Source organism: Globicephala melas, chromosome 7, assembly GCF_963455315.2.
Source record: "Globicephala melas chromosome 7, mGloMel1.2, whole genome shotgun sequence".
Classification (NCBI taxonomy): Eukaryota; Metazoa; Chordata; class Mammalia; order Artiodactyla; family Delphinidae; genus Globicephala; species Globicephala melas.
The window spans coordinates 37,758,243-37,774,508 of record NC_083320.1 but is presented as its reverse complement, the minus strand read 5'-3'; the positions used below and the strand labels follow the sequence as shown (position 1 = coordinate 37,774,508).

Genomic DNA, 16,266 nt, shown 5'->3' with positions numbered 1-16,266 from the left:
GCCAAAAATTTACTCTGAATTTTGTTTGAATGGAAACTCAATATCCCAGTGTACAGATAGAAGCTCTGTGTACGGAAGTTTTTCCAAATTTTTTTCTTTGAGTACCTCATAAGTAAAAACATTTGAACACATACAAATCTATACACATACATACATATTTATTTCACTCACTTAACAAATATTTACTGAGCATTCACTATGTGCCTTACACTGCTCTAAGTGCTGAAGATACAGAAGGAAATGAAAAAAATATATATCTTTGCCCTGTTACTTGTGGCTCTCCTACACGTAAGTTTTTATTTAAAAAAATATGTATATAATATATATATATATAACATATGGTATAAAGGATATGTACCATGGAGAAAAGAAAGAAACAGTGGCAAGAAGTGTGTGGAGTGGGCATTTTAACTGGAGCGGCCAGAAAAGAATTCACCAAGAGGGTAATATTCAAGCAAAGATCTGAGAGAGGTGAGGGTGGACCATGCAGATACCTGGGGAAGAGCTTCACAGGAAGCAGGAGGCTCGGGGCCTGAGGCAGGAGCGCACCTGGCACATCCACTGAATAGAGAGGAGGCCGCTGTGCTGGAGCCAAGGAGCCAGGGAGAGACTGGAAGAGACACGCTGGACAGGTGAGTGGCAGGACTGGGAGGAGAGGGCCCGGGGCACCACTGTAGGATGTCAGCTACATGATCTGAGAGCCACCACCCTGAGAGCTATGTTGGATAGAGTGCGGGGGCCAAGGCTGGATGGGGAGGACCAGTCAGAAGGCCACTGCAGGCATCTAAGCTGTGGTTTGGCCAAGGTGGCCAAAAGCGGGAAGTAGAGCTAAGAGGGTTTTATAGTGCTAGCATATAATATACATTAAAAGTACACACAAACAGCATTTTTAAGAATTTTAAAATTCTTTCTCAAAGTCAATAAGGCACCCTGTTCACCCCTGGAGTGGGGGTGCTCCCCGTCCTCTTTAGGAGGCCACTGTTCAACAAAAATTGGTTGGCTGACCTGTATCAGTTGACCTGAATTTCTGCCTGGCCTTCTGCTGTGATACTTGTCCTGTGCTCACTTCCTATCTTCTTCTTCATTCTGCCAGTCTTAGATACCAAAACAAGTTTCCTCCACAGACGGAGTGTATCTACACATGTTGATCTCATGCAAGAAATCCCTCCTTGTGAAAGTTGATGGTCTTTGGGTCAACTGCACCCAATATCTGGGGCCAATGGTTGGGAAACAGACTTCTTAGACCCAGATATTATTGTGGAGTTCAATAAAACAGGATTAAGGAGAGAACCCAGGCTGTTTGCTAAAGCAGCCCCTCTGAGGAAGGCTACAGAGGGCCCCCCAGCTCACCACAGCTCTCAACAGACAAACATGGGGTCTGAAAGTTTGCTCCCCTTGCCCTGCAAGATGCTCAAGGGAGTCTCAAAAGGCCACACTGAGAAAAGCCCCAGGGGCTCTGTGTCCCCAAAACCAAGCTCCTGGAGACACTAGAAGATGGAACTGTGGGGGAAAGGACCCCTGACTCAAGCAGAACTGTGGGTGCTGGAGGGAAAATCAGAAGTTCATGGAAGGCAGATACTTTTTGAAACCAGATTCCAAGAGTTGAGAAGAGGTTGACATTGAAATACCTGGGGTGCTCTCTTAGAACGTTAGAATGCTGCAAGAATTTAGAGGACTCTCCACCCACCCACTCCCATTTCACAAAGAAACTAAGGCCAGGACCTGCCCAAAGCAACACAACTATTAGAAAAAGAACCATGAGTAGAATCCGGATCTTCGGATTCCCAATCAAGTGTTATTTTAAAAATAAGTGAAAGCAAAACTAAAGCAATTTAACATGGAAATCTTTAGAAACAGGTTAGAACTGTGATTAAATGTTGCGTGTCTAGGCCTCAGATGTTTCTGCACACCTCTAATTTTAGGAGTTGGTTGGGGTCAGGGTGGGGGGCTCCCTTGGGGCAAAATGGCCTCTTGGCATTGAAGATACCTTAGAAAGTTACATGGCGGTGCTTATGACTCATGAGGGTGTGTTCGAGGGGATAAGAGACAAATGAAAACCAAGAAATACAAGCAAACATTGGCTTAGTAAAGCCTGAAATGGCCCAAAGATGGATTACATGCTTCTTTTCTTTGCTTGGCCCAATTAATAGAGTACTAGACAAATTTTCAGTTTTCAAAAGGAGAGACAAGTGAAAGGATCCTTAAAAGTTATGAATATCATCATAAAAAATTAGAGTCATGAATCATTCATTTCAACCTCTTGGGCGACCAACTCTTTCAGAAGCATCAACACTGATAAGAGAAAATACCTGCTCTACTAACTTTCCAATGGCAGAGCAGAGGGCGAAGATGATGTCGGCAAAAGGGTAGTAAAGGAATAATCAATAAAATGGATAATCTATAAAATGAAGAATCTTAGATAATCTTGGGTTATCTATAAAATGAAAGCAGGGGACAGGGCAGGAATCAGTTCCTGAATTACTGACGTCGGTTAAAACTCTTTTCTGGAGCCAGAAATTAACTGTTTGACTTCGTTACCTGGGGAGCTCAGTTAGAGCTCATCTGCAAACACACCCTTCTCAGCCACTACACCCATGCAGGGGTGGGTCACAGAGGGAGAGAGTGGAGCCCAGGCACTGGAAAGGCGCCCAGTCCAACCTCTTCATTTTACAAAGAGGAGCCTGAGGCCCACAGAGGGTAATCTGACTGGCCAAGGGTTGGCTAAGGCACAATATATGCTACCTCTCCTTTATCTTATACCCACAGCAAACACGGATTATCAATCATCACATTTTCCCCCATCTCTGGCTGCAAGAGCCACAGTGCTCCTGACATATTGCTCCTGCAACCCCTGACCAACTGGTCAGAGCTGATGTGTGAGAAAGAAGCCAATTTGCAACTCGGGCCTTGCATAAGGTTATAAAACAGTCTTTATCATACCAGCTCCCGTGTAAATCTGACTGGAAAGACAGTGACTAGTCTACTAGCCAAACTAGTTCACTATTACTGTCATTTCAATACTGAAGTGAGCAAACATAGTTTATGTGATGTGACCTTGTGTCGAGGTTTACCTGGGACAGCCCTGACTCACACCTGTTTCCTCAGTGTGATATTTAATGGTACCCCCTATCATCCTCAAAGGTGTCCCAGTTTGGATTAACATGATATGGTCATCCAAATTCTATGTAACTCCTAATCACCTACAAACACTTATAAATGTTTATTTGGTTTCTGAGTACACAGTGTGTCAGGAAAAGAACCACTGACCCAGTCACCAGCAGTTTTGCAAAACACTTTCAAATAATACTAAACCCAAATAATCTTTTAAAGGGCCTCAGGGACCACTACTCTCATCAACCTCTTTTATATATTGAGCTTTAATACGGAATTTTCCTTGGGAAAAAACAAAAAGGAGAGCCATAGCTTATGCAATTTTGGAAACCACAGGATTATAAGATCTCTGTAGCCCCTGCCTATTTTTAAATTTCATGTTATAGTTTCGCCTATAAAAATTCACATTGGACTTCCCTGGTGGGGTAGTGGTTAAGAATCCGCCTGCCAATGCAGGGGACACAGGTTCGAGCCCTGGTCTGGGAAGATCCCACATGCCACGGAGCAACTAAGCCTGTGCGCCACAACTACTGAGTCTATGCTCTAGAGCCCACAAGCCACAACTGCTGAGCCCGAGTGCCACAACTACTGAAGCCCACACACCTAGAGCCCGTGTTACTGCAACAAAGAGAAGCCACCGCAATGAGAAGCCTGCGCACCACAACGAAGAGTAGCCCCCGCTTGCCGCAACTAGAGAAAGCCCGCGCTCAACAAAGACCCAATGCAGCCAAAAGTAAATTTAAATAAATAATTGCTTGTAACACAACACTGTAAATCAACTATACTCCAATAAAAAAATTTTTTTTAATTCACATTATATTGTTGAAATAGAAATCTTTTTAAAGAATGTTTCAGGCTGGGCTCCCCTGGTGGCACAGTGGTTGAGAGTCCACCTGCCGATGCAAGGGACATGGGTTCGTGCCCCGGCCCGAGAGGATCCCACATGCCGCGGAGCGGCTGGGCCCGTGAGCCATGGCCGCTGAGCCTGTGCTCCGCAACGGGAGAGGCCACAACAGTGAGAGGCCCGCGTAACGCAAAAAAAAAAAGAATGTTTTAGGCCTATTTCTGGCACAAACAAGTGTGCCTTTCTGAGTTTATATTTACTCTCTGTTTGGAAGAAAAGAAGAAGTAAAAGTTGAAACCTTAAAAAAATTTTTTCAATCAATCCAGGGCTAGACCTTGTGCACCACTGCTGGATTTACACTAAAGTAGCCAGTTGTTAACTGAGAGGCATAAATTCAGTTTATTTGGAAAACCCATTGGTCTAGACATCATAGGTATCACGTTGATGCTCAAGAGAAAGATACCAATATCATCATGTGGAATGTTTAAAATTCTTACCTGGCTACCTAGACAGAAGCTAGAAGGAAATATATCAAGCTGCCAAGAGTAGCTCTCTCTGAGCACAGAGACTTCAGAGGGTTTTAACTGTTTATGCTTATCTAGCTTTCTGATTTTTCTACAATGACCACAGTTTATTTGTTAATGACCAAGAAAAAAATCACCAAGCTACCAACCAACACATCATTCTCCAGGGTAGGGAGGTGAAAGGCAAATGGGATAAGCCAGGCCCCAGTGTGGCAGGAGCAGAGGCCTCAGAGCAGCTCCTGACTCTGCCAGACCTGGTTCTGGCCCCCGAGCCTGGAGGAATGCGGGAGTGTGGCTCACCCGGAGCCTTCCCGGTAAATAAGAACAGGCATCTGTGAGTCCTACGGTGCACTGCCCTTTCAACTATCGTAAGTATAGCTTTGTGGTCAGAGTCCCACCTGTGCCAGGGTAGGACACTGCACTCCATCACTTACTGGGTGTGTAACCTTCAACAAGTCAATTAGCCTCTTTATTCCTGTTTTCTCATCTGTAAAGTAAGAATCACACAACCACCTACCTCCTAGCATGGCTGTGAGGATTAAGACAGACGATTCATGGCAAGGGCCCAGCATACAATAAGATCACAATAATGTAAGCCATTATTAGGTCTCTGCCATGAAACACCAGTCCTCAAGTGCCCTCCCCAAACCACGTGACTGCATCCCAAGACAACTAGAGAAGGGTCCACAGAATAAAGCCTTTATTTTCCCTTCTTCTCTGCTGAAGTCAGGACTGGACACAGAGTTTGCTGTAAGCCCAGTGCTGCCAGGAGCCCCGGAAGGACAAGGGCAGCCCAGTAAAATATGTAACGTGTCCCAAGACCCCACACTACGGGCTAGAAATGCTTCTTTCAAAGTTACAGGATTTCTAGTTTCTTGCCACTGCCACGGCTGCCAGCCACTGCCTTTGGCAAGGAGGTGGGTGACTCAAGTGTGAGCTATAGGACTTGGCAAGAGGACACCAAACCAAAAGGCCTCCAGGCAGGAAGCTCCAAAAAGGGCCCCCTGCAGAAAGAGTTTGTCTACAGGCAACCCTCGAGATGGAGATGGCATTCCGCTGTCACTAGCAAATTCAGGAAGAAGAGTGAATATTTCAAAGGTCCAATAGCACTTACCATTCTGCTTCAGAACTTTGAAAAACTTTTCTGGGGGGGCCAGGCTAAAGATATGACCACACTCTTAAAATCACTGCAGTGCCTTCACTACATGACATAAAGAACACCCCCCGTAGCCCTGCAAAGTTCAGTATCAAATAAAATTGCAAAGAATTTCACGTCTATCTTCAAACAAAATGTATTACATTTGGATGCAATGAAATTTTCTTTCCCAAACTTAAAATTACCTCACTTTACCAAAGATATAAATAAACCTCCCAACGTCCATCTATGAGGAAATAATTACATTATTAATATTAATTACATAGGTGAGTGTGTGCTGTGCTGTATAGGGTGATCAACTTGACCTGATTTGCCTAGAATATCCTGGTTTTAGCACCAAAAGTCCCACATCCTCGAAAACCCCTCAGTCCTTGGCAAACCAGGAAGACTGGTCCCCCTAACGCTGCAAGAAAATTGATGTGTGTTTTGTGAAGGGGAAAACAGAAGAGACAGTTAAAATGCAGAAGTACTCAATGCGAAGTCTGTTTGCAGCAATAGCTCCCAGTTCCTTTTCATAGTAAAAAAGAAAAAAAAAACCACCACACTTGCCTCTCCCTTCCCCCTTTCTTTCTACTCTCCCAAAACAGAGTTAGGAAAAGGCATTTTCCTCCTCTTGCATGATGGAGATGTCAGCACAGGACTGACTGTTGAGGTGTTGACCGTCATCGCCAGCAAGCTCCCGCACCCAGCTTCAGCGGGACCGGAAACGTCACCTGCTTTCATGTACACGTGAGACTTACATGATGTTACAAACCAATGTTACCTCACTTTAAAAAATAACAAAATAAAACTCAAAAAAACAAACAAAACCAAAATAATAAAACAAACAACTAGTGATTCAGGTTATCAACAGCAAGAATGTGTCCTCAAACTAAAAATCCAAGAACCCTGGCAAAAATAAGATCCACCTTGCAAATAGGGTGTTAAACAGATGAGAGGCAATTAACAAGTGACTGCTTTACAAACAGCTGAGTGGAGACCTAGGCACTCTTCTACAAACTCTAAGGCCCAGATTCAAAGCAAGTGGCTCCCTACCCACAATAGTGAAGCAAAGCTCCTGCAACAGGAGTTTAAGCAAAGGGTTTTGAAGCCTCTGGTGAGGTTAAGAACCAGCTTCTAAGAATTTAGTTTCAAACTGAAAGGTAAGACCATCTAAGGCAAGAAAGACCACACACTTCCTGGACCTAAAGCCTCGCAGAAACCATCACTGTTCACCACTCCATGGCACCCAGTCTACCTCCTCACCCAACCTCCCTCCGGTTTTGCCCCAAGATAGGCTGGCAATTTGTAGATGCTCTTGAATCTTAGAACTCCTTAGTTTCCCTTTATGCATCAGTAAATGGAACCAACTGAAGGTCATACAACTTCTTTCCCCCCACAGTAATACTAGTTTGTTGGGGGAAGGGTTGGGATGTATTCAGAAACACTTTAAAAGAGAAACTATCTTTGAAAGTCCTACTGTGATAAGTCCTGGAGAATAACTTCCTTTCTTTCTAAGACCAAGTACACTTTTCACTAGTGTTGATCTGATTGAGGAGAGGATGCCTTCTTGTCAGCTTTCCAACACATCCAATGACAAGATGGAGGGAGGTGTCTTAACCCCTAGAAGAAAGCACAGGAACCTGGAAGGCAGGAGCCAAGAGTGCATCTCTACCCTACAAGTCAACAGCTGGGTCCTTGAGGAAGACATGCTTCCCTTCTCTATACCTCAGTTTCTTCATTTAAAAAATCAAGGATCTGGGTGAAGATCATCTTTGGCATTCCTTCCAGCTCTAAAATTCTATGTGAAATTCCTCTGGGTATGTGAAAATGACAACGTCTATTAGAAGCATTTTTTGTACTCTGAAGATGAAGATTTAGGCATTAACAGAGAAATATAGTAACTTGCACTGGCAAAGATAACAAGACCAAGGCAGACTAAACTTGGAAGATTTAAAACAACCAAATGTCTAACAGTTGTTAAGTATGTGACCAAAAGGTTGAGGGGAAGCCTAAACTAGTATCAACTTACAAGCACTCTTCAATGCTCTGGAACCAATGCGAACAAGTAGATTCATCACGATTACCAGCTGCTGCTCCCCCTGCTAAATTTAACGATAACGTGAATTTTAATTAAGTGATCCCTCCCCCACACAGAAAAGAAAATTTTAAAAGCCTGAAAATACTTATGGAAAGCAAAGCAAAACTTTAAAGGCAGGAGAAAAATTATCGTGATGACTGACTGCATTTAAGTCGCAGGAAGTTCTGGCTGGATACTGAGGACAGCGAGGCACGAGGCGCAACCCACTGGATAAGTATGAGATGTTTAACACCAAGGACTGGCATGTTTGACCGTTTGTGTCAAAGTCAAGACTGCCTTGCCGCCTACCGGGACCGCAAAACAATGTTCATTTCACTATCCATGAATAAATAGCAGAAGAAAAAAAAGCAAGCTGTTTCTTTTTTTCGTAGGACGAGCTGCAGAGTTTTGTCATGCAACTTGGTTGGGCGCCTGTGAGTGTCAATGCCCTCAGAGCAGCGGAGTCCGCAAAGGTAGGGTGTTTCCATTCCACAGACCTGAAGTGAGGACTGTCAACCGAGCCAGCAAATAGCCCCACCTTTCCGAGCAAAGAACTCCAGAGCTACCCTGTGCGGTAGCCCACAGTCTGTGAGTGAAGCCCCGGGCCGGACTTCGCTCCTCTTGGGAGAGCCGCGCCAAGGGCCCCCATCGCGCACCACGCACACACAGCCTCTGGGCTACTAAAGAGGAAGTCAGGATGTCATGTCAAGAGGGTAAAGACAGCCCGACCACACGAGAGCCGCGGTATGGGCCAGTCTCCGGCTTGGCTGGGGGGTCTCTTGGCTTGTCCCAGGCTGCCATCCCTTCTCCCTCTCCATCCACGGTCCTCCTCCCGGCGGCGCGGACCAGCCTCCCCTCGGCCCACCGGGGCTGGCGGAGCCCACGCTGCGCAGCGCCACAGGAGCCGGAGGAGCACCTCGAGCCTCCCCTCCCCCTGCCCAGCCCGGGCCCTCGGACAACGCACTCCCGCGCACCTCCGCACGCCAGCGGGAGCCCCGCCGCCCCTTCCCCAGCCCCTGGGGCGCCCCGGCCGCCGAGCCGTGCGCGCAGTTCCGACGGCCCAGGGCGGGGACCGAGCCGGGGAGCAGAGCTGCAGCCGCCGGCTTTCGGAGCAGCCGGCGGCCGCACACACTCCTCCCCTTCGCCGCGAGTAAACAGCTCGCTGGCACGCTCCGCGCCGCGCCCCCATCCCCCCGCCGCGGCTCCGCGCCGCCCCGCGCGCCGGCGCCGCCGCCTCCTACCTGGTCGGTGAGTTTGAGCACTGCCATTCTTCTGCTCCTTGGCGCGCACACACATACAGGTCCCCGGCCCGCAGATGTCACGCCAGGAGCCGGGGAAGCGGAAGGGACTGCCAGGGGAAAGGAAAAAAAATCTGGCTCCCGAATTTGACAGCCCTCCCCCTGCTCCTCCTCCGCCGCCTCCTCCTCCTCCCGCCGAGAGGCTGACACTGGCTAGTAGGGTTTGCAGCCGAGCCCGCCCGCCTTTATACAGGAAGTACCGGCTGCTGCCAGCCGGGCCGCCACTGACATCACCGCGCGCTGCCTCGCTCGCCGCCTCGACGCCTGGGCCGACGCTGCCTCCTGCCGCCCGCGGCCGCGCCTCGCAGCCCGCGGCCCTCGGCGCCCGCCCACGCCCGCGCCCGCCCCCGGCGCGCCGCCGTGGGGCCGGACTGTCGCCTGCTTCCGCACCTGCACTCTGCGCAGGGGTGAGCGGGACCGGGGCCCGTGGCTGCCCCCGCTGCCCCCACCCAGGGCATGCACGATTAGAGGCCCCTCTCCCGGGGGGCTGATCGTGACCCCCACACACACCCTCGCCCTGTCTCACACAAACACCCACAAACACAACCTGACGAGCAAGCCCTGTGGACACACCCCGAGGGACAAGAAAGGCTGCACTCACACGCAGCCAACTTCAACCCTGGAGATTGGATCACACGCCTTCCCCTAAACCTCTCCCCCTAATCCGGAATCAGACTGCACAGCACTTCAACTTATCCCACCTGGGCAAGGGGCCACTATGCTGATGCTCTCTTTGTGTAATACGGGAAGGCCCCGACGCTAATTCTTTAGCGAGTGTTTGTCAAACATTTGGAGGGTGGGGACAAGGGCTCTGGCCCTTGCATCTTGTTCTCCAGCTACCTCCCAGTTGGACACGCGCAGAACCCCATCATTAAATTCAAACTTTGGGTGTCGATTTGGGGAGGAAGGAGGTGGAGCGGAGTTACCAGAGAAGAAAAGAGGTCTTAAATTACCGCATTAATTGGGCTTTTGAGGATTTCCACCTGTTCTGACTCATTCATTTCTACAAAATCCAGTTACCATGCTCTTCAACAGATAGAAGACCCAGCTGTCAAACAGCATGGGATACACGCACAACGGTAATAGTCATAATCAGAGTAAAGTGTTAATACTTGTGGAATCTGAAGCAAACGCTTATTCATTCAACAACCATGTACTGACTGCTGACTTTGTACCGGATACTGGCTAGACACAGTATGTAAAGGGGAGCATAAACATCTAAGATACCTAGTCTTAGGAGGTCTCTGACATAAATAGTCATCACTAATGAATGTAATTACAGAATGAGATAAGGGATCACAGGGGGAAAATAATACTTGTGAAGGAATCCATGACAGAGGAATCAGGCCAGACTGGTAGGTGAGGATGGGCTTCCCTGTGAAAGAGACAAGAGTTGAGATTCTTCAGGAGAAAGGGTTAAGTGGGCAAGTGTATGGGGTGATGGTCCCAGGCAGCCCCACGTGCCCCTGGCATGCCATGGAACAAACCTACAGTTGAACGGCAAACCAAAACCACAGTATCTACCCTTCATTCACAAACCAAATGTGGACTCTTCCTCCCCACTTTCAGAGCCTCCCCAAAGAGTCTCTGTGAGAAAGGAGAGGAGGGATGGTAGCTTTTGCTTAGTATCCTCCCATTTATTATCTAACCATGGGCTTGGAATTCAGTCACACAGGCAAGGGGAACCAAGAAAGCACTCTCCTGGCTTCCACTCCACTATCCTCAGTGATGCACAGAGACAAAAAAATTCCATTCCAAGGCCTCCCTCAAACACAAAATAGTTTGCTTTTGCTGCATCTATGAAGCAGTTCTTCAGTGCTGTTGTTGGTATGTCTATTTATTAATATCATCCTGCATGGCTTTGTAACTGAACAGGACACTGACTTCTCTACCTAAATATAGCTGTCTTTCAGAAGAGTGATAACATATGATTTGATTTGGCAGATGTACTCAAGGTCCACTTGCTTCATCATGGGCATGCCTACAGGTAAGTTCTTGGGACCTCGTTTGAAAGGAGGAGCAAGCAGTTCTCAACCCTTTCAGACCCATCATCCCTTTTTATAACTAGTATTTTTAACACTCATTACTATGAAATGAAATCCATAGGTAATATTACCTACCTAGGCAAATTTCCCTCCAAATCAATATAATGTCCTAATTGTATAATAAAGGAAAAATAAAAGGGAAGCAGTTTATAATTAATGTGTATTTCAATAAGTAAATGCTATAGCACAACTCTATTGGAAGACAAATAGTAAGATGCTTGCACCTGTATGTAGAACCATTGTGAATGAGAGAACGACAAACGCAATCCAACTTGAATGTTTTATTAGCAACTCACATATAAACATTGGTGTTGTCATTGGTGACATGATTTTGTGAAAGGCTGAATAGTTCCTGGTCAAGTTCCAAACAAAATAAAGAGCGGAAGATTAAGCTAAATTTGCTGATATGGGTGCATTTACCAGAAAGTCTGGATTTAATGTGTGAGCTCATGAATTGAAAGTAACTCCAACAGTTTGCTTCATTGGTTAAAAAAACTCAGACTCAGTGGTGGTCTATATTTGATGAGATGGAGATGACAGAATGTCCCTGGTACAATGTAGAGGAAAAAAAATCCAAAGGTTTATGGAGACGGGAATGTTGGAGTGATTTTATCATGCATACTGTATACCCACCCCCAAACTATAAACCCCTACAGTAAGGCATTGAAAAATACATTAGTGGGACTTCCCTGGTGGCGCAGTGGCTAAGAATCCGCCTGCCAATGCAGGGGACACAGGTTCAAGCCCTGGTCTGGGAAGATCCCACATGCCACGGAGCAGCTAAGCCCATGTGCCACAACTATTGAGCCTACACTCTAGATCCCACGAGCTACAACTACTGAGCCCACGTGCCACAACTACTGAAGCCTGAGTGCCTAGAGCCCGTGCTCCGCAACAAGAGAAGCCACCGCAATGAGAAGCCTGCGCACCACAACCAAGGGTAGCCCCTGCTTGCTGCAACTAGAGAAAGCCCGCATGCAGCAATGAAGACCCAACGCAGCCAAAAATAAATAAATAAAATTTTTTTAAAAAAGAAAAATACATTAGTAAGGGGAGCACCAGAAAAGCTCTGTGGTAACTGGATATGATGGTGGGAAATGCTTCCATTGAGACGACTCCCTGATTTCTGCGAGAGTGGGATCCTGGGATGTCAAAGGCCAAGTGGCAGCACTTAACTGGCAGGGACCAGGCAGACACTTACTATACTGGGTAGCAGGGACAAAGTGGTACTCAAAGGTCTTGACCTACAGGGATATTTCGTAATGCCCTAGGTGGCCACAGGAATGAAATATATGGAGAGACTTCTGAAATATTCTTTGATCTCTTTAACAAGTAAAACTCTAGGTCTGCTGCCTGAAACCTGACTTGAGCCATCAAATGAAATCATTCTTCTCATCCAGTTTCCATACCTCAGCCAGTTCACAGACACAGACCTTGATTGAAAGGGTAGCTGGTCCCCTTGAAGAAGAATCTTGCAGCATTGCCATAAATATATACTACAAATCTTCATCCAAGCCTTCCCCAGGGGAACCTGATGCCATTTATTAGGGTGACCATACACTGGGAAAAAGGAAGTACCCATCTATTTCAAGGATTATTTGATATTGTTTCTGAATTAATGTTAATTCCTGAGATCCAAAAATATCACTGGGTCCACCAATCAAAGTGCAGCCTTATGGTAGTCAGATGGTAAATGGAGTTTTCACCCAAGTATATATCACCATGGATCCAGTAGGTTTGCAGACCCACCCTGTGGTTATTGCCCTACTTTTTTTTTTTTTTTTTTTTTTTTTGCGGTACGCGGGCCTCTCACTGTTGTGGCCTCTCCCGTTGCGGAGCACAGGCTCCTGACACGCAGGCTCAGCGGCCATGGCTCATGGGCCCAGCCGCTCCACGGCATGTGGGATCCTCCCGGACCGGACCAGGGCACGAACCCATGTCCCCTACATCGGCAGGCGGACTCTCAACCACTGCGCCACCAGGGAAGCCCCTGCCCTACTTCTTGAATATATAATTAGAATTGACATGCCCAGTTACTGGCAGAATCACCACATTATTTCTCTGACCTACAAAGTGAAGGCTATTGTAGTAGGAAGGGCCAAGTGGAAGCCTCTGGAAATTTCCTCTTGCTACCAGGATAGAAAACCAAAAGCAATACCATATCCCTGGAGAGATATAGAAATTAGGACCACCATAAAAGATGTGGATGATGCAAAAGTGGTGATACTATCACTTCCCACTTTTAACACACCTGTTTGACCTATCTAGTGGCAGGTGGATTTTGGAGAATAATTATGAATTGTTATGAACTTAATCAGATGGTAATGCCAGTTGCAACTGCAATTCTATATGTGCTGTCTTCATCTATTCCAATTTGCACTAAATCTATTTTCTTTTATGTGGCGAGGCCAGCAGTATACCTTTATAGTCTTGTCTGTGGGATATAAACTCCTTTGCTCTCTGTCATAATCTAGTCTGCAGAGATCTTGATCACTATGTTAGATTCGTCAAGCTGATTAGACCTAATAAACAGGAAGTAACAAATACTTTAGACTTTATTTTTTTTTTTTGGCCATACACGCGATGTGCAGGATCTCAGTGCCCCGTCCAGGGATGGAAACTGTGCCCCCTGCAGTGGAAGTGCAGAGTCTTAACCACTGGACTGCCAGGGAAGTCTTAAAATTCACCATCTTAGTGAAGTTTCTGGAGATCCAAGTGATCTGAAAGATATCAAGATATCCCTCCAAGGTGAAAAACAAGTTGCTGCACCTTGTACCACCTACCACTAAAAATGAGACACAATACTTGTTGGGCCTCTTTGGATTTTGGAAGAAATATATACTGCATTTGAGTGTGGTGCTCTGACCCATCTACCCAGTAACTCATAAGGCTGGCATTTTTTATCAGGAGTAAAGAAAAAGAAGACTCTGTAACAGGACCTTATGATCCAGAGGAATCCCATGATACTTGAAGTGTCTGTGGCAAACATATACATATACATCTGCCACTGGCAAACTCTAATAGAAGATCCACAATGCAGCTTTCTTTAGTTTCACAGCAAAGCCATGCCCTCTTCTGCAGATAACAATTCTCCATTTGAGAAACTGTACCTAGCTTGCTACTGAATTTGAATGACTGGCCATGAGACATCAAGTGACTATGCAACCTCAGCTGCCCATTATGAACTGGATGTTATCTGACCCATCAGCCCATAAGGTTGGGCATGCACAAGAGCAATCCCTCATCAAATGGAAGTGGTATGTAAGAGACAGCTTGAGCTGGTCCAGAAAGCACAAGTTGCCTTAGCCAGTGACTTAGATTCCTTTGATTCTTACTCCTGGTATATTGCCTCCTCATCATCTTCAATCAGTTAACTGGTTTACATACAGTTCTCCTCAATACACTGGCACAAGCTGGAAGTGGTCTGTTCTAGCATTAGAACTCCCATGAGGAACGCCCCTGATGGTAGTACTGAAGGGAAATTCTCTCAACACAAAGAATGTCCTGCAGTGCATTGGGTGTCTACTTTGTCTGGATTGAGAGATGGCCAGAGGTATAGACCTACACTCATTCATGGGCAATAGCTGATGGTTTTCCTGAACGGTGAATAACTTGGAAATAAAAGATTGGGAGACTGATGACAAGGAGGTCTAGGGAAGAGGTATATGGATGCACTTCTCAGAGTGGGCACAAAGTGTGAGGATATTTGTGTACACCAAAGGGCATCCACTCAGATTTCAAAATCAGGGGGATGACACATTTGATGGAGTTGGCCTCTTTTTCCACCTACTGCAGTGCTTGCACAAAGTAGCCATGCAGTCAGGAGCAAAGGATATTCATGGGCTCAAGAACATGGGCTTCCCCACAGTAAGGTTCATATCTACCAACATCAGAGATCACCCGTTGAGTTCCAATATGGCACTATTTCCAGGAGAAAATAGCCAGTAACCTAGTAACAGATTGATTGATTATACTGGACCCCTTCCATCATGGAAGGGACAGCTATTTGTCTTACTGGAATAAACACATATTTTGGATATAGATTTGCTTTCTATGCTCAGAATATTTCTGATATTATTATCAACCATGAACTCATTATACCTTACTCACTGTTATGATATTCTACATATTACTTCTTTCCAGGGAACTCATTTCATAGTAAAATAAATGCAGCAATGGACTCGTGCAAATGGAATTTGGGGGGGGCGGTGCCACACTGCACGGCTTATGGGATCTTAGTTCCCTGACCAGGGATTGAACCTGGGTACTCTGCAGTGAAAGTGCAGAGTCCTAACCACTGGACCACCAGGGAATTCCCTGGAATTTGCTAGTCTTATCATATGCCCCACCAGCCAGAAGCTCCTGGAAGGATGATGGAATAGCCCACTGAGTTCTGGTGCCTGTTAGGAAATAACACGTTAAAAACTGAAGTTCCGTTGTATAGGATGCAGTATATGCTTTGAGTCAGTGCCAATACATAGTACTGTTTCTTTCAAAATACACAGGTTCAAGAATCAAGGGGTGGGGAAAGTGGAAGTGGTTCCTCTCATCATTATACCCAATAATCCACTCACACAATTTCTGTTTCCAGTTCCTGTAACTTTGAGCCCTGATGGTTTGGAGATTTTACTTCCCAACAGAGGAATATTTCCACCAGGGATCACAACTATGGTTCCACTGAGGTTGAGGTTGAGATGGTACCTCGGCACTTTGGGCTCCTCATACTATAGAAAAAAATCAGGTGAAGAAGGGGGTGCTGTCCTGGCTGGGGTGATTGGTTCCAATTGCCAAGAGGAAATTGGCTTTGCTGCTTCACAGTGGGGACAGGGAAGACTACGGGGACAAAAGGAGTGCATTCTTGGGCTTCCCTGGTGGCGCAGTGGTTGAGAGTCCGCCTGCCAATGCAGGGGACACAGGTTCGTGCCCCGGTCCGGGAGGATCCCACATGCCGCGGAGCGGCTGGGCCCGTGAGCCATGGCCGCTGAGCCTGCACATCAGGAGCCTGTGCTCCGCAGCGGGAGAGGCCACAACAGTGAGAGGCCCGCGTACCGCAAAAAAAAAAAGGGTGCATTCTTGATTTTCTGTGATACCTCTTAGCACTTCCGTGTCCTATACTAAAAGTTAATGGAAAGCTACTATAATTTTTTTTAAAAGAGTTTAAAAGTAGATTCACACCCTTCAGGAATGAAGGTGTGAGTCTTGCACACTTTTAGTTCTGGTAGCTAAACT

General features: G+C 46.4%; 1 protein-coding gene and 1 non-coding gene across 8 annotated transcripts in view; both read right to left on the bottom strand.

Annotated features, from left to right (window-relative positions):
- Positions 1-9,110, bottom strand: part of ANKRD44 (ankyrin repeat domain 44) — a 317,233-nt gene extending 308,123 nt beyond the window's left edge. For all 7 annotated transcript variants that reach the window (XM_060302105.2, XM_070045932.1, XM_070045936.1 and 4 more), the window contains exon 1: positions 8,936-9,110. In XM_060302105.2, the coding sequence (XP_060158088.1) occupies positions 8,936-8,962 (27 nt within the window). In that variant the 5' untranslated portion in view covers positions 8,963-9,110. The remainder of the gene's footprint in view (positions 1-8,935) is intronic.
- Positions 9,111-15,276: 6,166 nt separating this feature from the next.
- TRNAE-UUC (transfer RNA glutamic acid (anticodon UUC)) lies at positions 15,277-15,349 on the bottom strand. Its single transcript has one exon. It is a non-coding gene; the product is annotated as a tRNA-Glu (tRNA).
- Positions 15,350-16,266: the final 917 nt, after the last annotated feature.